This window comes from Lathyrus oleraceus, chromosome 5 (assembly GCF_024323335.1).
Source record: "Lathyrus oleraceus cultivar Zhongwan6 chromosome 5, CAAS_Psat_ZW6_1.0, whole genome shotgun sequence".
Taxonomy (NCBI): domain Eukaryota; kingdom Viridiplantae; phylum Streptophyta; class Magnoliopsida; order Fabales; family Fabaceae; genus Lathyrus; species Lathyrus oleraceus.
The window spans coordinates 603,634,925-603,656,071 of NC_066583.1; the positions used below are offsets into that span (position 1 = coordinate 603,634,925).

At 31.0% G+C, this 21,147-nt stretch overlaps 1 protein-coding gene and 1 pseudogene across 1 annotated transcript; one reads left to right on the plus strand and one right to left on the minus strand.

The window, feature by feature from the left end:
• Positions 1-11,186: 11,186 nt before the first annotated feature.
• LOC127082351 (uncharacterized) lies at positions 11,187-11,987 on the plus strand (annotated as a pseudogene).
• An 854-nt stretch (positions 11,988-12,841) lies between these two features.
• LOC127086919 (nuclear cap-binding protein subunit 2) lies at positions 12,842-17,514 on the minus strand. The gene is made up of 8 exons (XM_051027745.1): positions 17,317-17,514; positions 16,993-17,216; positions 16,464-16,602; positions 15,775-15,808; positions 15,372-15,479; positions 13,770-13,841; positions 13,511-13,620; positions 12,842-13,239 (listed from the first exon to the last, which is right to left on the minus strand). Exons 1-8 carry the CDS (start codon positions 17,332-17,334, stop codon positions 13,165-13,167), a joined length of 780 nt encoding a protein of 259 aa, XP_050883702.1. The 5' UTR covers positions 17,335-17,514; the 3' UTR covers positions 12,842-13,164.
• Positions 17,515-21,147: the final 3,633 nt, after the last annotated feature.

Genomic DNA, 21,147 nt, shown 5'->3' on the forward strand with positions numbered 1-21,147 from the left:
TTCTTAAAAGCATATAGAGCATCGGCGTGCATTTCACTAAAAGTTTTCTACAATTGTTTATAAGATGGTTTAACTTCAGGATCAAAAGTATATACCTCTGAGTCATCACTTTTCTTGCGTGCCATTAAGCATAAGTTTGCACATTCATCATCAGAACTTGAAACGGTAGATGAAGAGGAGCTCTCATCTACTTCTTCCCAAGTGATAGAGGCTATACAACCTTTATCATGTTTGTCCTTCGTCATGTATAATTCCTTTATCCTTTATCTTGTGATGTTTATTGAGACTCAGACACATGTTTATAAAGTGACCCGATTTTCTGCATTCAAAGTATGTGACATCTTCTTTTTTTTCTCTTGCGTTCCTTCTTGTGCAGGTGATACTTTTTGAAGTTAATCATATTTTTGTTGGAATGATTAAGCTTATATTTCCTCATATATTGGTCGTAATGTTTGATGAATAACCCCGTCTCTTCTTCTTTTGAAGAGTGTTCATCAGAACTATCATATGTGTCCTTAATTTTCTCTGTCCTTGAAGACAGGGCTTTCAAGGATAGATTTTTCTTCTCTTCATTTACCTTCTCTCTCTTCTTCGACTTTACTTCGATTTCGGTGAGTCACTTTAGCTCATTCTCATGTTCGACAAGTTTGCCAAATAATTTTGTGATATCCAAAGAACTAAGATCGTTTGAATCTTTTATGGTGGTAACCTTTGGTTGCCACTCCAAGCACATAGATCTCAGAATTTTGTTGGCACAATCTTTGTTATAAAAGGTCTTTCCTAAATTGTTTAGTTTGTTGATTAAATAGAGAAAACAAGCTTGCATGGATTCCACGGATTCTCCAGGTTCCATACGGAAAAGTTCATACTCTTTTGTAAACATATTGATTTTAGAATCTTTAACGTCTTCAATACCTTCGTAAAGGATTTGAAGCTCGTCCCACATAGTTTATGCATTTTTATGATGTGATATAGAGTAATATACTATAGTGCTTAAATTGGATATAAGTATATTCCTCACCTTCAAATCATATGAAGTATTTTTTGGTTTTATCATCAGTCCAATCATTTGGAGTTTAATAGAATCATCAACTTTTTTAGGGATAAAAGGCTCGTCGGAGAATGCTACCCATAGATTCTTGTCAACTGGCATTAAGTGAACCTACATGTTATTTAAGACTTAAATCCAATAGATTGAGCTTTTATTTTAGACAAAATCAAATCAGAAACTCAAAGGAGAAAAGCCCAGAATGCATTGCTATTTAAGGAGACTCAAATCTCATGTTTGAGAACAAGTTTTGTACGCTAGGATTAAAGTCTTTGTGCTAGGGTTTTTGAGTGTTTTTTTTACTTTTATTCCATTTTAATACTATCACTCATATCATAATTATTAGTGTTGGATCTTGTTTGTGTACACCACATTATTGGTTCAGTAACTTAGCATAATTATTGGTTTGTCTTAGTTGAGTCGTAAAATCAACATTCAATATTGTTGTAATTGAAGTTGATCACTGGATCAGTGATTAAAATAAAGTTAGATGGATTCTCATTTTTAGGGGTAGTCCTAAATAGAATGACGCTAGGATTAGGAAGAGGCATTGAACATCTTTGGTATAATGCCCTCTAGACGTAGGTGTTGTTTGCACCAAATTAGGTTACTAATCTCTTATATTATTTTATTACTTTCTATATTTTATTATTGGTGTTATTATATTTTTGTTATACTGATTTAACAAGTTGGACCAGTTGGACCAACATCATGACCAACATATGTCCCCTCAGGACAAAAAATTTCAAATTTATAGTGAACATATCAAAAGAAATTAATGATGCAAGTAGTAGTGAGTTTAGGAAGGTTCACGTGCAAGGGCATTGCTTTGGATTCTCCCTGACTATCATAAATGATTATTTGGGAAGAGTTAAACTCACAACTATTAAGAGTATTCCCTCCATGAAGATAATAGCTCATGAAATCACATAAAAATGTTCATGATGATTGGTCTGCCAAGGGTCTTCTCTTTGCATCAAGCCTGAGTGTGAAGTACGCTATTCTCAATAAAATAGGAGTTTCTAATTGGGATCCTACCAACCATGGATCAGGTATCACATGATCCCTTACTAGTTTGTTCTATCGGATATGAACAAGAGCAACCATTAATTTTTGTGAGTATTGCAATTAAACTGCCTATTGCATTTCTGTCTTTTATTAGTGGTATTATTATTAAATAAAAAACCAAATGTATTAACTTGTGGAGATGTTATTGGAGCTTCTCCACATCCCTTCAATTTTATCTACAAACTGTTTGCTAGGAAACATGTCTTGGACATTGTTCTCTCCAATCTTCCAAACTTTGGTGAAGCAAATCTATCTACATTTGCCAATATTATAGAGTTCCCTCCTATGTCAGGGGCTGCTAGAGGCCACATTCTGAATATGCTCATACAGGAGTCCAAGGCTTTACAAGAGATAATTGATACCTTAACTACGAGAAAGAGTATGGTTTATGATATCATTCAAATGATGAATCCCAAAGCTTATATGACATAAACCTCTCGAGTAACACGTCAAGATGAAGAGAAGGTTATTGATATATTTGGTGAAAATGAAGCGCAGTCTAGTAGTGAAAATGGTGAAGATGTAGAGTATGAATTTGTCTCCAATGATGATGACTCAGAGTGACAACATGATAAAAGTTTTTTGGTTTTTCTATTAAGTGTTTTGTAAGTCGTCTGAATGGCAAGATTTTGGTTTCACTTATCTACCCATGTGTGGATATTTTGTTATGATGATGTGATTTTCCTTTAATGTATCGGATAATGCTCTTTTGTGCCCTCTGTTTGGTGGTTCTATTTTTGGATTTTTAGTTTCTTGTTGTGTTCTCTCTTATGGGGATGTATAATATTTTTCCTCCCTTTGTCCATTTATGGCAAATAGGGTAAGATTAATGCAAGCACGCATTTCCTCGTGAAGATGTATTTTGATTAACATGTTCCTTGTTTTGTTTCGCAGCACCCTGATGTTGGTAAACTTTTTGAAAGAATGTTAGTATGATTGTATATAACATCTTACATATTTTATATGTCTAGAAAATGGTCAATTAGAGGGTTTATTATTACATGTGATGACAATATTTTATAGAAAATATGTGACGAAGGATCTTCTACCAAGTTGTGAGACATCTTATCTCTAAGTAATCGAGACATTCTAAAAAGCAACATGTGAAGCATAAATGTCTTTACCTTTACTAACTACTTACACCACTAAAGGGATAAATGAGTACTTAATAAATGTGCAAAATAAGTTCACTAGAAATACTCACTCTCACCTATTCAATATTTGATCTCTCTCTCTCTCTCTCTCTCTCTCTCTCTCTCTCTCACACACACACACACATATATATATATATATATATATATATATATATATATATATATATATATATATATATATATATATATATATATATATATATATATATATATATAAAAGCTGAATATGTTGTTGTTATGTTTTATGCTTAGTTATTTATATACTTCCTTTATTCTATCTCTTTCTCTCTCTATTTCATAAATATCAAATCTGCAAATCGATTCAGAGACATGACACTATTTTAAGATTGAGAAGGTGTTACAATGCAAATTTAAGATGGAATTAGGCACAAATTTTAGGGCTTATATTCTTTACCCTTTGCTTTTCCTTTTTTTAGTATATTTGATCTTGGTAATGTTGTTTATGTTAGGCTTTTCAAAGTTAACGATATCTTAGTTTTATAAACCTTTTGTACTATTTTTTTAATTCTTTTCGGAATCAGAATAGTTTTGAATTTGATAAAAATAAACTAAGTTTTGGGTTGTTGCTCTCAATGAATATCTGGTGAAAGATTTTTTTTCTTTATTCTCATTTTTATCTTCTCTTCTTTTTGAAAAACCAATAAAGTTTAAGGTTGTAGTTGTTATGATAGCGAGGAACAAGATCAATGAAGATTTCCAAGAAATTGTGAAATATTTTAATGCTCTAACTGAAAGAATTTTAAAAAATGTTGTTCTTGAATTTTTTAGCATTGAGATTGATCAAAGTAAGACTTTTCTTTGATTTTAATCATTTCAAAAAAATTATAATTTTATTGGAATATATATATATATATATATATATATATATATATATATATATATATATATATATATATATATATATATATATATATATATATATATATATATATATAAATTAAATTGAATTAATTAAATTTTTTTATGATGATTTGCCAAAACAAATGTATGCAAAGAAGACCAATGAAGCAATTGCATATTTGTTTGGGCCAAAGAAGACAAATATGAAGGTTGAAAGAGTTAATTACTTTGTTGAATTAACAATTGACAAAAATATTGGAGAACTTGAAGCTATTACTGTAATAACTAATCACAAACAAGAATTTTTCTTAGAAAATATAACAATCGAAGGATTTGTTACTGGACCAATTCATTTTCCTTGCAATTCTTGGGTTTAAGGTGAATTTGTTTTTCCTAAAAAGAGAACTTTCTTTTCTAATAAGCTACACACTTAATTATTTTCTCAACTGCTTTTTTTTAATATTTTATTTTGTATTTTTTTTCTATTATAATGACATGGACATATGAAAGTGAAAAAAGCATATTCAATAGTAATATAATAAAGCACTAATTTGTGTATTTTTTTTCAACGTGAGAAATAAGGTGAAATTAAAATGTTTAAACTTAAAATCAAATCTGCAAAATATGTATTTTTTTCTTTATCATTTAAGATTATTATTTGCAAAAGAGTAAAATGTGTCATGAATTTTCTAAACCCGTTGATTCTAGTCTTTAAACTTGTTGTTATTTTTGTTGTTGTGGATTTTGAGGTTCATATCAACCTATGTATCATTATTGTCTTTTTTTCTTGAATATACATGTTGTTGTAAGCAAAGCTACTATTGTAAGTTAAAGCTTCTTCTAGTAGTCTTTTGTATCTTCATAAATAGTTTTATTCCTAGCCCACCCTATCTTAAGCACTTACTTAAATAGTTTTTCTCCCATAATCAATTAGTGATGGTATCGTGAATATGCTCATGCAGGAGTCCAAGGTTTTGCAAGAGATAATTGTTACCTCAACTACGAGAAAGAGTATGGTTGATGGTCTCATTCAAATGATTATTCCTAAAGCTTATGTGGCATTCATCTCTCAGGTAGCACGTCAAGATGTAGAGAAGGTTGTTGAGATATTTGGTGAAAATGAAGTGTAGTCTAGTAGTGAAGATGGTGAAAATATAAAGTATGAATTTGTCTCTAATGGTGATGACTCAGAGTGACAACATGATTAAAGTTTTTTGGTTTTTTTATTAAGTGTTTTGTAAGTTGTGTGTATGGTAAGATTTTGGTTTCACTTCTCTACCCCTGTGTGGGTCTTTTGTTATGATGATATGATTTTCCTTTAATGTATCGGATAATGCTCTTTTGTGCCCTCTGTTTGGTTGTTTCTATTTTTGGATTTTTAGTTTCTTGTTGTATTCTCTCTTATGGGGATGGATAATATTTTTCCTCCCTTTGTTCATTTATGGCAAATAGGGGAAAATTAATGCAAGCACGTCTTTCCTCGTGAAGATGTATTTTGATTAACGTGTTCCTTGTTTTGTTTCGCAGCACTATGATGTTGGTAAACTTTTTGAAAGAATGTCAGTATGATTGTATCTAATATCATACATATTTTATTTGTCTAGAAAATGGTCAATTAGAGGGTTTATTATTACATGTGATGATAATATTTTATAGAAAATATGTGAAGCAGGATCTTCTACCAAGTTGTGATACATCTTATGTCTAAATAATCGAGACATTCTAAAAAACAATATGTGAAGTGTATTGTCTTACATCAATGGAGATTACATGTTCATCTTTTCATTATATATATATATATATATATATATATATATATATATATATATATATATATATATATATATATATATATATATATAACCTAAAATGTCTTTACCTTTACTAACTGCTTCCACTACTAAAAGGACAAATGAGTACTTAATAAATATGCAAAATAAGCTCACTAGAAATACTTTTGGATCTAATATGTGACCCAAGTTTAGTGATGAAAAATTGGCAGATTCGTATTCCCACTCTTCCACTCTATAATTTCACTCTCACTTTCATACCATCTCACTTATTCAAAATTTACTCTCTCTCTCAATCAATCTATCTATCTATATATATATATATATATATATATATATATATATATATATATATATATATATATATATATATATATATATATATATTGAATGTGTTATTGTTATGTTTTATGCTTAGCTATTTATATGCTTCATTTATTCTATCTCTTTCTCTCTCTACTTCATTAATATCAAATCTGCAAATCGATTCTGAGACATGACACTATTTCAAGGTTGAGAAGGTGTTACAATGCAAATTTAAGACGGAATTAGGCACAAATTTTAGAGCTTATATTCTTTACCATTTCTTTTCCCTTTATTTTAGTATATTTGATCTTCATAGTGATGTTTATGTTAGGCTTTTCAAAGTGAACGATATCTTAGCTTTATAAACCTTTTGTATTATTTTTTAAATTCTTTTTAGGAATCAGAATAGTTTTGAATTTGATAAAATAAACTAAGTTTTTGGTTGTTGCTCTCAATAAATATTTGATGAAAGACTCTTCTTCTTTATTCTCATTTTTATCCTCTCTTCTTTTTGAAAAACCAACAAAGTTTAAGGTTGTAGTTGTTATGATAGCGAGGAACAAGATCAATGAAGATTTCCAAGAAATTGTGAACCATTTTAATGCTCTAACTGATAGAATTTGAAGAAATGTTGTTTTTGAAATTTTCAGCATTGAGATTGATCCAAGTAAGACTTTTCTTTGATTTTAATCATTTCAAAATTATTATAATTTTATTGGTTTAAAATATATATATATATATATATATATATATATATATATATATATATATATATATATATATATATATATATATATATATATATATATATATTAAATTGAATTAATTAAATTTTTTTATGAATTGGCAAAACAAATGCCGCAAAGAAGACCAATGTAACAATTGCATATTTGTTTGGGCAAAAGGAGACAAATATGAAGGTTGAAAGAGTTAATTACATTGTTAAATTAACAATTGACAAAAATTTTGTAGAACTTGAAGCTATTACTATAATAAATAATCACCAACAAGATTTTTTCTTAGAAAATATAACAATCGAAGGATTTGTTACCAGACCAATTCATTTTGCTTGCAATTCTTGGGTTTAAGCTGAATTTGTTTTTCCTAAAAGAGAACTTTCTTTTCCAATAAGCTGCACACTTAATTATTTCTTCAACAACTTTTTTGTTTTTTTTGTTTTTAATGTTTTATTTTGTATTTTTTTTCCTATTATAATGACATGGACATATGAAAATAAAAAAGCATATTCAATAATAATAAAATAAAACACTAATTTGTGTATATTTTTTTCAACGTGAGAAATAAGGTGAAATTAAAATATTTAAACTTAAAATCAATTCTGCAAAATATATGTTTTTTTGTTTATCATTTCAAATCATTATTTGCAAAAGAGTAAAACATGTCATGGTTTTTCTGAACCTGTTGATTCTAATTTTTATACTTGTTGTTATTTTTGTTATTGTGGATTTTGAGGTTCATATCAACCTATATATCATTATTGTCTTCTTTTTCTTGAATATACATGTTGTTGTTAGCAAAGGTACTATTGTAGGTTAAAGTTTCTTCTATTATAGTCTTTTTATCTTCATAAATAGTTTTATTCCTAGCCCACCCTATGTTAAACACTTACTTAAATAGTTTTTTTTCCATAACCAATTAGTGATGGTATTCTTAGGACCATTCGAAAAATGTATGTTTAACACACCTCTAAACCAAACTTATCAGACCTTTGGACATTCCATAAATATATGGTTAAGGGTTTCATCTTTTTCTAGACAATTGGGACGAAAAATAGGACATTGCACCCCTTTCTTCCATAATTCGCTTCTGAACGGCAAAATTTGACTTAGGATCCTAGGCTGACACTTAGTCTTCCATAATTTTTTCCACTTTTTTCTTTGCTCCTGATAGTTAGAGGGTTTAGAGAAAAGTGTATATCGGGATTTATAATGGTTCGACACGTTGGTCCTCGCTTTGTGTTTAATTCACTCTCTAATGGTTTTCCATTGAAAATTTGTTGGTCTTCCACTATGATTTGCCACAATATTACAAGAGTTCTTATTATCACTAGTCCATAAATAAATGATGAAAATAATTTTTTTTATATTATGGATCTTGACTTGTACTCCACGTAGTGAACTCTATGGGAAATATTCACTATATTTCTTCTAGCATGTCTAGATTTTTTATTAAAATGAATCTCTCTTTCACTTGAAGACATAGAACTAGTACTGGATAGACAAATAGTTTGTGTCAATTGTCCTTTGAGATTTTCATTTTAAAATTTTGAAATTGGACAAGTAACGCAACTTATCTTTATTATGTTTTCAACTAAAGTATTAGAAGTACTAAAAATCTCATCTACGAGAGATGCATGCTCTTCCTTTAAAGAAGTTAAAATACTATTAAGATCATAAATCTCATTTTCAAGTTTTGAAATAAGTTTCCTTTGGAGAGAAATTTTCTTAAAAGCATATAAAGCATCGGCTTGTATTTCACTAAAAAATTTCTACAATTGTTTATAAGATAGTTTAACTTCATGATCAAAAGTATATACCTCGGGGTCAACACTTTTCTTGTGTGCCATTAAGCATAGGTTTGCACATTCATCATCAGAACTTGAACCGGAAGATGAAGAAAAGCTCTCATATACTTCTTCCCAAGTGATAGAGACTATACAACCTTTATCACGTTTGCCCTTCGTCATGTAGAATTCCTTATTCTTTGTCTTGTGATGTTTGTTGAGACTCGAACATATGTTTCTAAAGTGATCCAATTTTCTGCATTCAAAGTACATGTGTTTCTAAAGTGACCCAATTTTCTGCATTCAAAGTACATGTGTTTCAAAAGTGACCCGATTTGTTGCAAGGACATTGCTTAAGACGAAATCAAATCAGAAATCCAAAAGAAGAAAAGTCCATAATGCATTGCTATTAAAGGAGACTCAAATCTCATGTTTGAGAACAAGTTTTGTACGCTAGGATTAAAGTCTTTGTGTTAGGATTTTTGAGTCTTTTGTTACTTTTATTCCACGCTAATGCTATCACTCATATCATAAGGATTAATGTTGAATCTTGTTTGTGTACATCACAATATTGCTTCAGTAACTTAGCATAGTTGTTGGTTTGTCTTAGTTGAGTTGTAAATTTAACATTCAATATTATTGTAATTAAAGTTGATCACTTGGGATTAGTGATTAAAAGAAAGTTAGAAGGATTATCATATTTAAGGGGAGTCCTAAATATAATGTCACTAGGATTAGGAAGAGGCATTGGACATCTTTGGTATAATGCCCTCTAGATGTAGGTGTTATTTGCACCGAATTGGGTTACTAATCTATTGTGTTATTTTATTACTTTATATATTTTATTATTGGTGTTGTTATATTGTTGTTATACTAATTTAACAAGTTGGATCAGTTGTCCTAACATCATGTCCAACATATGTTCCCTCAGGAACAAAATTTCAAATTTATAGTGAACCTACCAAAAGAAATTAATGATGCAGGTGGTAGTGAGTTTAGGAAGGTTCACGTGCGAGTACATTGCTTTGGATTCTCCATGACTATCATTAATGGTTATTGTGTAAGAGTTAGACTCATAACTGTTAAGAGTACTTCCTCCATGAAGATAATAGCTCATGAAATCACATAGAATGTTCATGATGGTTGGTCTGCCAAGGGTCTTCTCTTTGCATCAAGTCTGAGTGTGAAGTACGCTATTCTCAATAAAATAGGACTTTCTAATTGGGATCCTACCAACCATGGACCAGGTATCACATCATCCCTTACTAGTTTGTTATATCAGATAGGAACAAAAGCAACCATTGATTTTTGATTTTTGTGAGTATGTTTTTAAACAAAATTTGAAACAAACTGGACCTTTTGCAATTAAATTGCCTATTGCATTTCTGTCTTTTATTAGTGGTATTATTATTAAATAAATAAACAAATATATTAACTTGTGAAGATGTTATTGGAACTTCTCCATATCCCTTCAATTTTATCTACAAATTGTTTGCTAGGAAACATGTCTTGAACATTGTTTTCTCCAAATCTTCCAAACTTTGGTGAAGCAGATCTATCTACAGATGCCAATATGCTAGAGTTCTCTCTTATGTGAGGGGATGCTAGAGGCCACATTCTGAATGTGCTCATGTAGGAGTCCAAGGCTTTACAAGAGATAATTGTTACCTCAACTACGAGAAAGAGTATGGTTGATGGTCTCTTTCAAATGATGATTCCCAAAGCTTATGTGGCATCACCTCTCAGGTAGCACGTCAAGATGCAAAGAAGGTTGTTGAGATATTTGGTGAAAATGAAACGCAATCTAGCAGTAAAGATGGTGAAGATGTAGAGTATGAATTTGTCTCAAATGATGATGACTCAGAGTGACAATATGATTAAAGTTTTTTAGTTTTTTTATTAAGTGTTTTGTAAGTCGTGTGTATGGCAAGATTTTGGTTTCACTTCTCTTCCCATGTGTGGGTCTTTTGTTATAATGATGTGATTTTCCTTTAATGTAGTAGGTAATGCTCTTTTGTATCCTCTGTTTGGTTGTTTTTATTTCTGGATTTTTAATTTCTTGTTGTGTTCCTTCTGATGGGGATGTATAATATTTGTTTTTCTTTTGTCCATTTATGGCAAATAGGGGAAGATTAATGCAAGCACGTGTTTCCTCGTGAAGATGTGTTTTTGATTAACATGTTTCTTATTTTGTTTCGCAACAAGAGTCTGATGTTGCACTATGATGTTCGTGAAGATGTGTTTTTGATTAACATGTTTCTTATTTTGTTTCACAACACTCTGATGTTGCACTATGATGTTGGTAAACTTTTTGAAAGAATGTCAATATGAATGTATCTAACATCTTACATATTTTATTTGTTTAGAAAATGGTCAATTAGGAGGTTTATTATTACATGTGATGATAATATTTTATAAAAAATATGTGAAGTAAGATGTTGTATCAAGTTGTGAGACATAATATCTTACATCAATGGAGATTACATGGTCATATTTTTCCTCCATCAATTGAAGAACACGATAAACGCTAGAAACAACATGCATGCATCGTCAAAGAATTTCTCAATAAACCGGGTCAAGTAATCCCTCTACACTACCTTGAAAAACGCCGCCACAGGATGAGACTCAGTGAAAATCGACACCTTTTTGAATCCAAACCCTTTTTTATTCAATGTCTACTACGATAGCATTTAACCAAAATTTGAATCTGTGAAAAGTATTCAGGTCAATGATTGTCTTCTTTAGTTTATGGAGGAATAAAACTAGATTTATGAGTAGAATGAATTGTTAATTGTTTCAAAGTTATGTAAATTGTTGATGATATCAAAGAATAAGGTTGTGAGTGCTGATAAATTCCTTCACGTGAAAGGGGAGTTTGGTTTCCAAACTAATTTTTGGTTGATTTAATTCCTAAGTATCCATACTATTTTAGGTTAATTGGTTTATCGGGGAAGGAAAAATGGTTTCTTCAATTGGTTTATCGGAACTCTAACTTTGCAAAATATGTTATTGAGAAAAGAGCTGAAGAAGAAAGTAGCATTGCATGGGTATGTGTTAAAGATTCGAAGGAGCTTCCTCCAGGGTATGTGTTAAAGATTGGAAGGAGCTTGATGTTTTGCTTTATGAGAATTTTTAGAATTTGGAGCAAACTTCTTTAGAGATATAGAATAGGTTTGTTGGGGGTGTTTCATGAATTTCTTTTTATTTAGTTGTATAAGAGGATTCCAGATTCTTAAAAATTTATTTTGGAGTTTTAAAGTTTATAAATTGAAGAAGAAAAAGAAAAATAGATTTTGGAATTTTAAAGTTTAGAATTTGAAGAAGAAAAAGAAAATTAGATTTTGGAATTTAAAAGTTTAGAAATTGAAGAAGAAAAAGAAGAATAGATTTTAATTTCTTAGTTTTAATTGGAATTTTTTAATTTCAAAGTTTATTTTGAGAGAACAGTGTCAAAATAAAATAAAGTCATGTCATATTAAAATAAAATCAGTTGGAATGCCACATAAACATAATTAAACATAATTAATGACAAAATATAATAGAAATGACCAATTGAAATAAGAGGTTTTCAGATATACAAATTATTTATATTATAATTGTGGAGTTGGAGAGGTTAATAATTTTATAATTGTGGAGTGGGAGAGGTAGCTCAACTAGTCTGAAACAATTGAGTTAATGATTAAAGGGAATTGGAGGCCTAGAGTTTAAGTCCTTACAAAAATGTGTAAATATATACTAACAATTAACCACAGCACTTTGTCTTTCAAAAAAAATGACGAAGTTGTCCAATAGAGATGTATTTGAGAAACTTAAAAGTGACATTTATTAAATGAAGAATCAACATGAAACCATAAATAAAGGGGCCAAAAATCATATTAACATATACTCAGAAACCTTATCAAACATTGAATACCCATGTGCTAACAATCAAGATTCGTCACCAGTGAGGACAACAATCATGTAAAATATATATCTTCCTGGGGCCTCAAACTTCCTTGTGGAAAATGCTCCCAATTTGATTGTATAACATAAAGATCCTTCCATGTTTGTAACGAATCATTATTCTTTTTTTTGGGTTGCAAGATAGAGGTAGACGGTACTTTACATTCTTGTTGATTTAAAGTGTGATAAACTCATTATATGATCCTTTTGCACTAAGTGACAGATTAATCAAACAGGATCAAAGCCACGCCATATACCTAATAAGTAAATAAGATCCAGAAAGTTAACTAATTCTAATTATGAAAAATACAAGACATAACTTGGCACTAGCCAAGAATTTCACAGGGTTAGTTAACTTGATACTAAGATATTTGCAATTTGCAATGATGTACAATACACAATTTGCCACTTTTCACCATAGTAGAAGAAAACTTTCAAAGCATATCAGCTTGATTAAGTATGATATTCTGGTTAACCCCGTCTTTTTCTATCATCTTCCTCGTCATCATCAGAATCACCACTCTCCCGAAACCGTGGATTTTTTTCCTGCCACACCAGATCAAGTTTGATTAAGACAGATAATACTGGCATCAGCTAGGACAAAAGATAGTTTTAGCCAGAATATGGACTAATATTAGTAGCAGAGGTGGCAATTGTAGCATAAACATGACATAGGGAATACAGATACAAGCATAAGCCTTCAGTTAAAGAAACAAGTTCTGCATGCTATGTGACACTCTACAAGGTATGGCAACGGGAACCATTGTATATAATTGAACAGTTAGATCAAAGCATCATCAAGATTTGTAAAGTTTACCGGTCTAGATTCATGGTCAGAGTTCCTCCGAGATTCATGATCTGATGTTCTTTTTGAGGGCTCGTGTGTTGTGTGGCGGTCATCGTCTCTGTATCTCTTCCTATGGTAATCTATAATGCCAAAGAGACAAATTTAATCAATTCATTTGTAATTTCAATCAATTCATTGTAATTTCAAAGGCAAATAATAACAGTAACCCAAAGTGCTTCTTAAAAATTTAAATTGATGGACAAAAGAAATTGTTTCAAGATGAAACTACCTCTACCATGCCGATGGCCACCACCATGACCATGGCCACCACCGTGACCATGACCACCACCATGTCTACCATCTGCAAGATTAAAATTGCTGAACCGTTAAATTTGCTGAGAATGCAAAATCATGCCACATGATACAGAACTACCACAAATTTTACAATGTAAAAAGAAGTTAGATGGTTGAAGAAAGGAAACAAAAAATATAATAATGTGGCTAGTTCACCATAATACTAACACATGTTGGTTCTTTGGCCTACCATACAGTAATGAGAATATATGATGTCTAACACACTAAATTATAAAGACAGTATTTATCTGAATATTCAGGGTTTAGGGTTCTTTGGCCTACCATACAGTAATGAGATTATATGATGTCTAACAAACTAAAGTATAAAAACAGTATTTATCTGAATATTGAAGAGAAAAGTGGATAAGATAAGATTCAGGGTATTATAAGCATTAAAACCTGCTAAAACCATTGCAACACTTTTACTTCATAATAGAAGTTATGATTCAACACACAAGTCATTATGTTGCTTCCCGTATAGAAACATATGAAGCGTGGATCCTAACACGAACATGTCAGCTACTAATGTAAAAAACATAGGGCACCAATACCGCTACATATATATTAATTCATCTATTACAGATAAATAAATATTATTATTTATAAAATATATCTAAATTGAGAATCAAAATATGTACATGTGCATCTAAATTGAGCAGTTTATTTATCCATCTACTGTCAAAAATTAAAAAAGTTGTAATCAAATTTAATGACTTTAACTCTTCATTAATCAGCATTATTTTGACACGTCTTTAACCTTTGTAGATGTGTCTCGGATGTGTCTAAAGAGTGTTTGAAGTCTGTTGAAACAAAAAAAATAAATTCTGAGACACTTGTCTAAGTTGTACAACACTTGCCATACAAGTCTCAAACACCGATTCAAGGACTGTCGAAGCAAAGGGAAAAACTTAAATTATTTTGAGACACTTGTCTGAGTTATCTGACACATGTCATACGAGTGTTATAGGAGTGTTGGACACCGCAACACGGCTAATTATAGATCCAACTTAGTTATCAATAATGACTTTTATATTTAAATTCAACTAAAACTTATACACTGTATCTATAAGAACAACAATTTGTCTTTCTGACATGGAAACTGTCTAAGAAATCTAATGTAGATGATATTTGCCATTGAAGGAGGCATTACTGTTCGATTATGCTGCGACAACAAATAGAACACTGGAGAGGACAGGCTAATTGAAAAAATGCTCTCATAGTTGGAGGCTACCAGCCTCATGTATTGAATATTTGAGGAGTCCTAGCAACACACTCTCTAACACACATCCCAACATACACTCTCTTCTATTTGCTAAAAAATATATAGGTCCTTATAAATTTATATGGGACCCACATATTTTTGTGAAACTCATATTTCAACCAATTGAAGAAAGTCCCTTGAGATGTGTGAGTTAGAGAATACTCGCATTATTCTTGTATATTTACAGATACAACACGAAGCTAACAATGTAAACATTGGTATGGGCTAATGAGTCGGAAAAGTTGAAGATCCATATAAAATATAAGTGTCACTTACAAGAAGGAATAACTGGAGGAAAAGTTCCCAAAGAACCAGTGCCGTAATCTACAAGCTGCCTTTGTACTTCTAACTCTTTCTGAACCAACTTCCCATATCCACCCCTACGTATGTAGAATTAAGGAAACAAAAAGAGACTAGTAGAAATATTAGTGCATCAGAGTATTTTCTGAAGAATTTTGCTGTAAAATTTCTTGTTCAGGATCAAATAAATGTGTTGCAAATTGGGATTATTCATAATTCAATTTCAATTAGAACATGTAACATCATAGCGGATTTAAAATTTTATTTTTTTCAACAGGTAGGGATGTAATTGATCAAATGTGAAGTTCATTCTAGAATATTAAGAGTAAGCAATGATGCCAATTACAGATAAATTTATTTAAAACAATTAAAAGGATATCTGGATCATAATCAGTGCGATATTCATCACGCACCTGCAAATATTAATAACATCGGTCAATATTAGCCGAGAACAAAAGCAACCAAAGGAAACAAAGGCACGGGAACTAGAAAATACAGATACAGCATGGATACAGCGCAAACACAGGGATAGGGCAACTAGCATATCTTTAGAACTATGGGATACAACATGGTTAACACACAATACATAAAATTCGTATATTGAAAAACTAATTCTTGAATCAAAAGAGAGAATTGATATTTTACAAACTAGGATGGGACATTGTGATCAGAACAAAATAATATCATTTATGTAAGCACTGAAACATGACAGGACATTATTGCAGAACACTATGGCATCATGTCATGTAGTAAACCCTACTTAGTGAGAAAAAAGCTCTGTTGCTGTTAGCATTGTGCTATTCTCTATTCTAATGGTGTAAATGCTGAAAACAAATACAACAAAAAAGAACTGATTTGTCTAAGTAAACTATGAACTCGGCTACTAGTTTCAAACATTCACACATAGATTTGTTACTGTTAGCACTGTGCTATTCTCTATTCTAATGGCGTATATGCTGAAAACAAAATTCTTAAAATACAACAAAAAGTAACTGATTGGTCTCAGTAAACTATGAACTCAGCTACTAGTTTCAAATATTCACACATAGTTCCACCAGAGTTATTCACCTGGCCACCACTACGACCGCGACCCCATTGTCTCCCATCCTGGAATCCCCAGTCAAAATCAACACGAATAGGGCGATCATCCAGTATCGTCCCACTTATATATTTGCAAGCATCCTCAGTATCTTCACGAGAGTAATACCTTAAAACAAAAACAAGTCAAATACATACACAAAATCATCAATCAGTACTGAATAATTTTCTCAATGGCCAATAAATCACTGCAATCAACAATGCATAATCACTAACTAGTAACTACACTACTCAAGTAACTGGATACAGTCCATGGTTCCTTCCTTCTCACACTTATTTCTTTAACAAATCACTTAATTAACTATGAAGCACTGACACCGGAAATACGACACCGACACTGGCATAGAGGTAATTGACATCGCAAAATCACTAAGTAGTAACTACACTATATCCATTCGCACATCCAATGCTATTAGTTTGCAAGCTGAATTTTTGAAAGAAAAATAATAACATTAAAATTATTAGGGTTTGTAAAACTTGAATAGAAAATGTATCTTACAAAACGAAGCAAAAACCGCAGGGAGTTTTAGTGTTCTTATCCAAACCCATGATGATCTTTTTAATTTCACCAGCTCGAGAAAACAGTTCATAAATTTGCTCTTCGGTAGTGTAAAACGACATGTTCCCAACATAAACGGTCGATGAAGTTATCAAAGCATGCTCAAACTCTTCTTGATTTCCAGGGAACCTTCTGTCTCGGTATGCCGAGAGCTTCGCGGGATCCTAAAACATTCACAGAGAAAGAGAATTGAATAAAATCAAGTTAACCATAATCGATAGTAGTCGAATCAAATTACGAAAAACATGTTGTAGCATAGTGTACCTTGAATAACGAAGCCATGTTCGATGGTATTATCGCTGAAAAATCATGCAAACGGAGAAGATGAAGTAGTTGTAGTTCCGATTTCAGACACGATTAGGGCATGGTGGTTTTGACCCGGATCAATGGTTCAGTTCACAAAATCAATGTTTCGGGAAGACCAATGTTTGGGCCTTAGCCCAAATTGTGAAAAATGCTAGGGAGTAGGTTTACCAACAACACTCACCTTTTTTTTATACACCCACCATACATTTTAAAAATCCACACATTATTTTGGATAGAGGTGTTCATGGATAGGTCGACCCATGAACCCGTTGATCCAAACCGAACCAACTCATAAATTATTCAAATTCATTCATTTACGGGTATATCAAATTCAACCTATAATAATTTGTAAAGTTTTAATTCGAGTGTCGGGTTTGAATTTTGTAAGCGACAGACTTGTTGAACCAACTCATTGATGTGATTTTAATAATTTATTATTATTTTAAATAAAAATATAAAATTAATATCTAACCACTAATCATAATTTTTCAAAAAAAGTTATCCACCAATAATACTATAAGACCAATGAGTTTACGTCATTTTAAGATCAAATATTGTTTCTTATTTTCTTTTGTATTATTTACAACTTATATATTTTATGGAAATAACATGTCTTGTTGAATTTTATACTATTATCAAATGTTATGTCGCATTGATGAATACTTTTTAGATATTATATGATGTGTTTCATCAAATTTGAGTGTTATAACTGAGTATGATTGTATTGAGTTGTGTTACATTTTTTTTAAATCGACAAAAATAATCATAAAAGAAATATTTTTTTTTGAAACACAACCCGCGAACCCAACTCAACTCAACCCATAAATGAACAAGTCACTTTGAATCGATTTTGACAATAAAATTGCGGGTTAGACGAAGAATTCAACCCATTGAAGTTTGAACGTGTTAGGTAACATTTTAGGCCAAACACAGTTCAATCCAACCGGTGTAACCCCTAATTTTTGAAGTGTATTTCTGAACAGAAAAATAATTGAGGTGATTATGCTTTCTTTAAGTACATATTCAAATGACATAAAAAATAATATTTATTTGTTAGTTTTTATTTCCATAGGGACATTTCTACTTTGATTCATGTTTATGTTAGTTTTGTTATGCATAGTTGATCTCAAGTCGGGATAAAAGGAGAGAGTTATATTAAGCACTCGACAATCAACGTAAACAAATTTCTAATTTCTATGACTTGGATAAACTATGAAATAATTTAAATGTTAGGTTGTTGCTCGTAAGCAACACATTGTATGGCTCGAGTACAACGTTGAAAGAGCATGGGTTGTTGCTTTGATGTTTGGATGCAGTGAAAATAAGTAAGGGTTCCCACATTTTTGTGAACGGGTATGGGTAAAAAAATTAGTTCAAGAGAGTATGATTCATTTTGGATCATGAAATATAGGCACATTTACTAAAAAATCTATGGAAATAATGGACAATATGGTAGGAGGAAGGTAAAATTTATGTGCCTACAAGAAACTAAGTGGACAGGTGAAAAAGAGAAAGAATTAAATAATTATGGATTTAAGCTTTGGTACATCGGAAAAGTTAGATCAAGAAATGGTTTGGGGATTATTCTGGACAAGGAGTGGAAGAATGATATTGTGAATGTGAAAAGAGTATAAGGTCGAATCATAGCCTTAAAATTTATAGTTGAACAAGACACACTTAATGTTATTAGCGATTAGGCACCTTAGGTTAGATTAGCATAATATATTAAGGTAATCTTTTGGAAAGATTTAGAAGACTTACTTCAGGATATACCCTAATGAGAGAAGGTTTTTCTAGAAGGGGGTCTAAATGGACGTGTAGGAAGCGTAATAAGAGGTCTTGAGAATCTGCATGAGTGGTATGGTGTAGAGGAGGTGAATACGGAAGATAAATCTATCTTGGAGTTTTTGCTGGATTTGTATCTTTCTATAACAAATATATATTTTAGGAAAAGAGATTAGCATCTTATCACATATAAAAGTGGGGTGACATGTTCTCAGATAGATTTATATCTAATTAGGAAGTCATACATGAAGTTTTGAAATATAAAGTTATTTCAGGAGAGAGCTTGACTGCCCAACAATATTGGTTATGGATATAAGAATCAATGGGATAGCAAAGAGAATACTTCATCCGTCCCACAATGAGTGACCTATTTTGAATAAAATGGTGTTCCAAAATGAATGACCAATTTCAATTTCCAATGCATTTTTTTCCAATTTTACCCTCTAATTAATATTACTTTCATCATTCTCAATATATGATAAAGGTAGTTTAGTAAAAATATCATTCTCTCTCTTTCATTTATTCATTTTTCTTGATCTGTGTGAAATGGTCAACTGAGTCACTCATTATGGGACAAAGGGAGTAATTTATATGTGAGCACCACATATCAAGTGGTGACATTTGAAGAGTGAAAAACAAGGTAGTTTCCAACACAAGAACTTGTAGGGGATTTGGATAACCATAAGGAAATAAAAATTATATGTGGAATAAGATGGCCTAATAAATTAGAAAATTGGCTAAAGAGACGTTGAAAGGATCAAGAGGTTTTGGACCTAAAGATAAGGAACCATGGTAGTGGTGGTTGTGGAATAAATGTGTTTAGAGTAAAAGAACATTATGTTTTAAAGAATGGTTTATGTGTAAAATGCCAAAACTTGAGAAAAGTATAAGAAAGCTTATAATGAGATCAAGAAGACGGCGAGTGAAGCAAAATCCCAAGATTTTGATTGATTATACCAATCTTTATGAACCAATGAGAGAGAAATCTCTCTCTCTCTCTCTCTTTCTATATATATATATATATATATATATATATATATATATATATATATATATATATATATATATATATATATATATATATATATATATATATATATATATATATATATATATATATATATATATATATATATATATATATATATATTCCGAAATAATCATTTATGATAGCCGGGGAGAATCCAAAGCAATGTCCTTGCACATGAACCTTCCTAAACTCATTACTACTTGCATCATTAATTCCTTTGAAATTATGTTCCTGAGGGAACATATGTTGGACATGATGTTGGGGCAACTGGTCCAACTTGTTAAATAAGTATAACAACAATATAACATCACAAATAACAAAATATAGAAAGTAATAAAATAACACAAGATATTAGTAACCCAATTCGGTGCAAACAACACCTACGTTTGGAGAGCATTATATCGAAAATGTTCAATGCCTCTTCCTAATCCTAGCAACTTTCTATTTAAGACTCCTCCTAAGTATGATAATTCATATAACTTTCTTTTAATCACTAATCCCAAGTGATCAACTTCAATTACAACAATAATGAATATTGAATTTACAACTCATTTAAGACAAACCAACAACTATGTTAAGTTACTGAAGCAATAGTGTGGTGTACACAAACAATATCCAACATTAATCCTAATGATATAAGTGGTAGTATTAGCATGGAATAAAATTAACAAAAGACTCTAAAACCCTAGCACAATGACTTTAATCCCATCGTACAAAACTTGTTCTCAAACATGAGATTTGAGTCTCCTTAAATAGCAATGCATTATGGGTTTTTCTCCTTTGGGTTTCTGATTTGATTTCGTCTAGAATAATAGCTAAATATGTTGGATTTTATTCTCCTTAAATAACATGTAGTACACTTAATGTCAATTGACAAGAATATATGGGTAGAAATCACCGACGAGCCTTTTATCCCTAGAAAAAGTTGATGATTCTATTAAACTCCAAAAAGATTGGACTGATGATAAAACCAA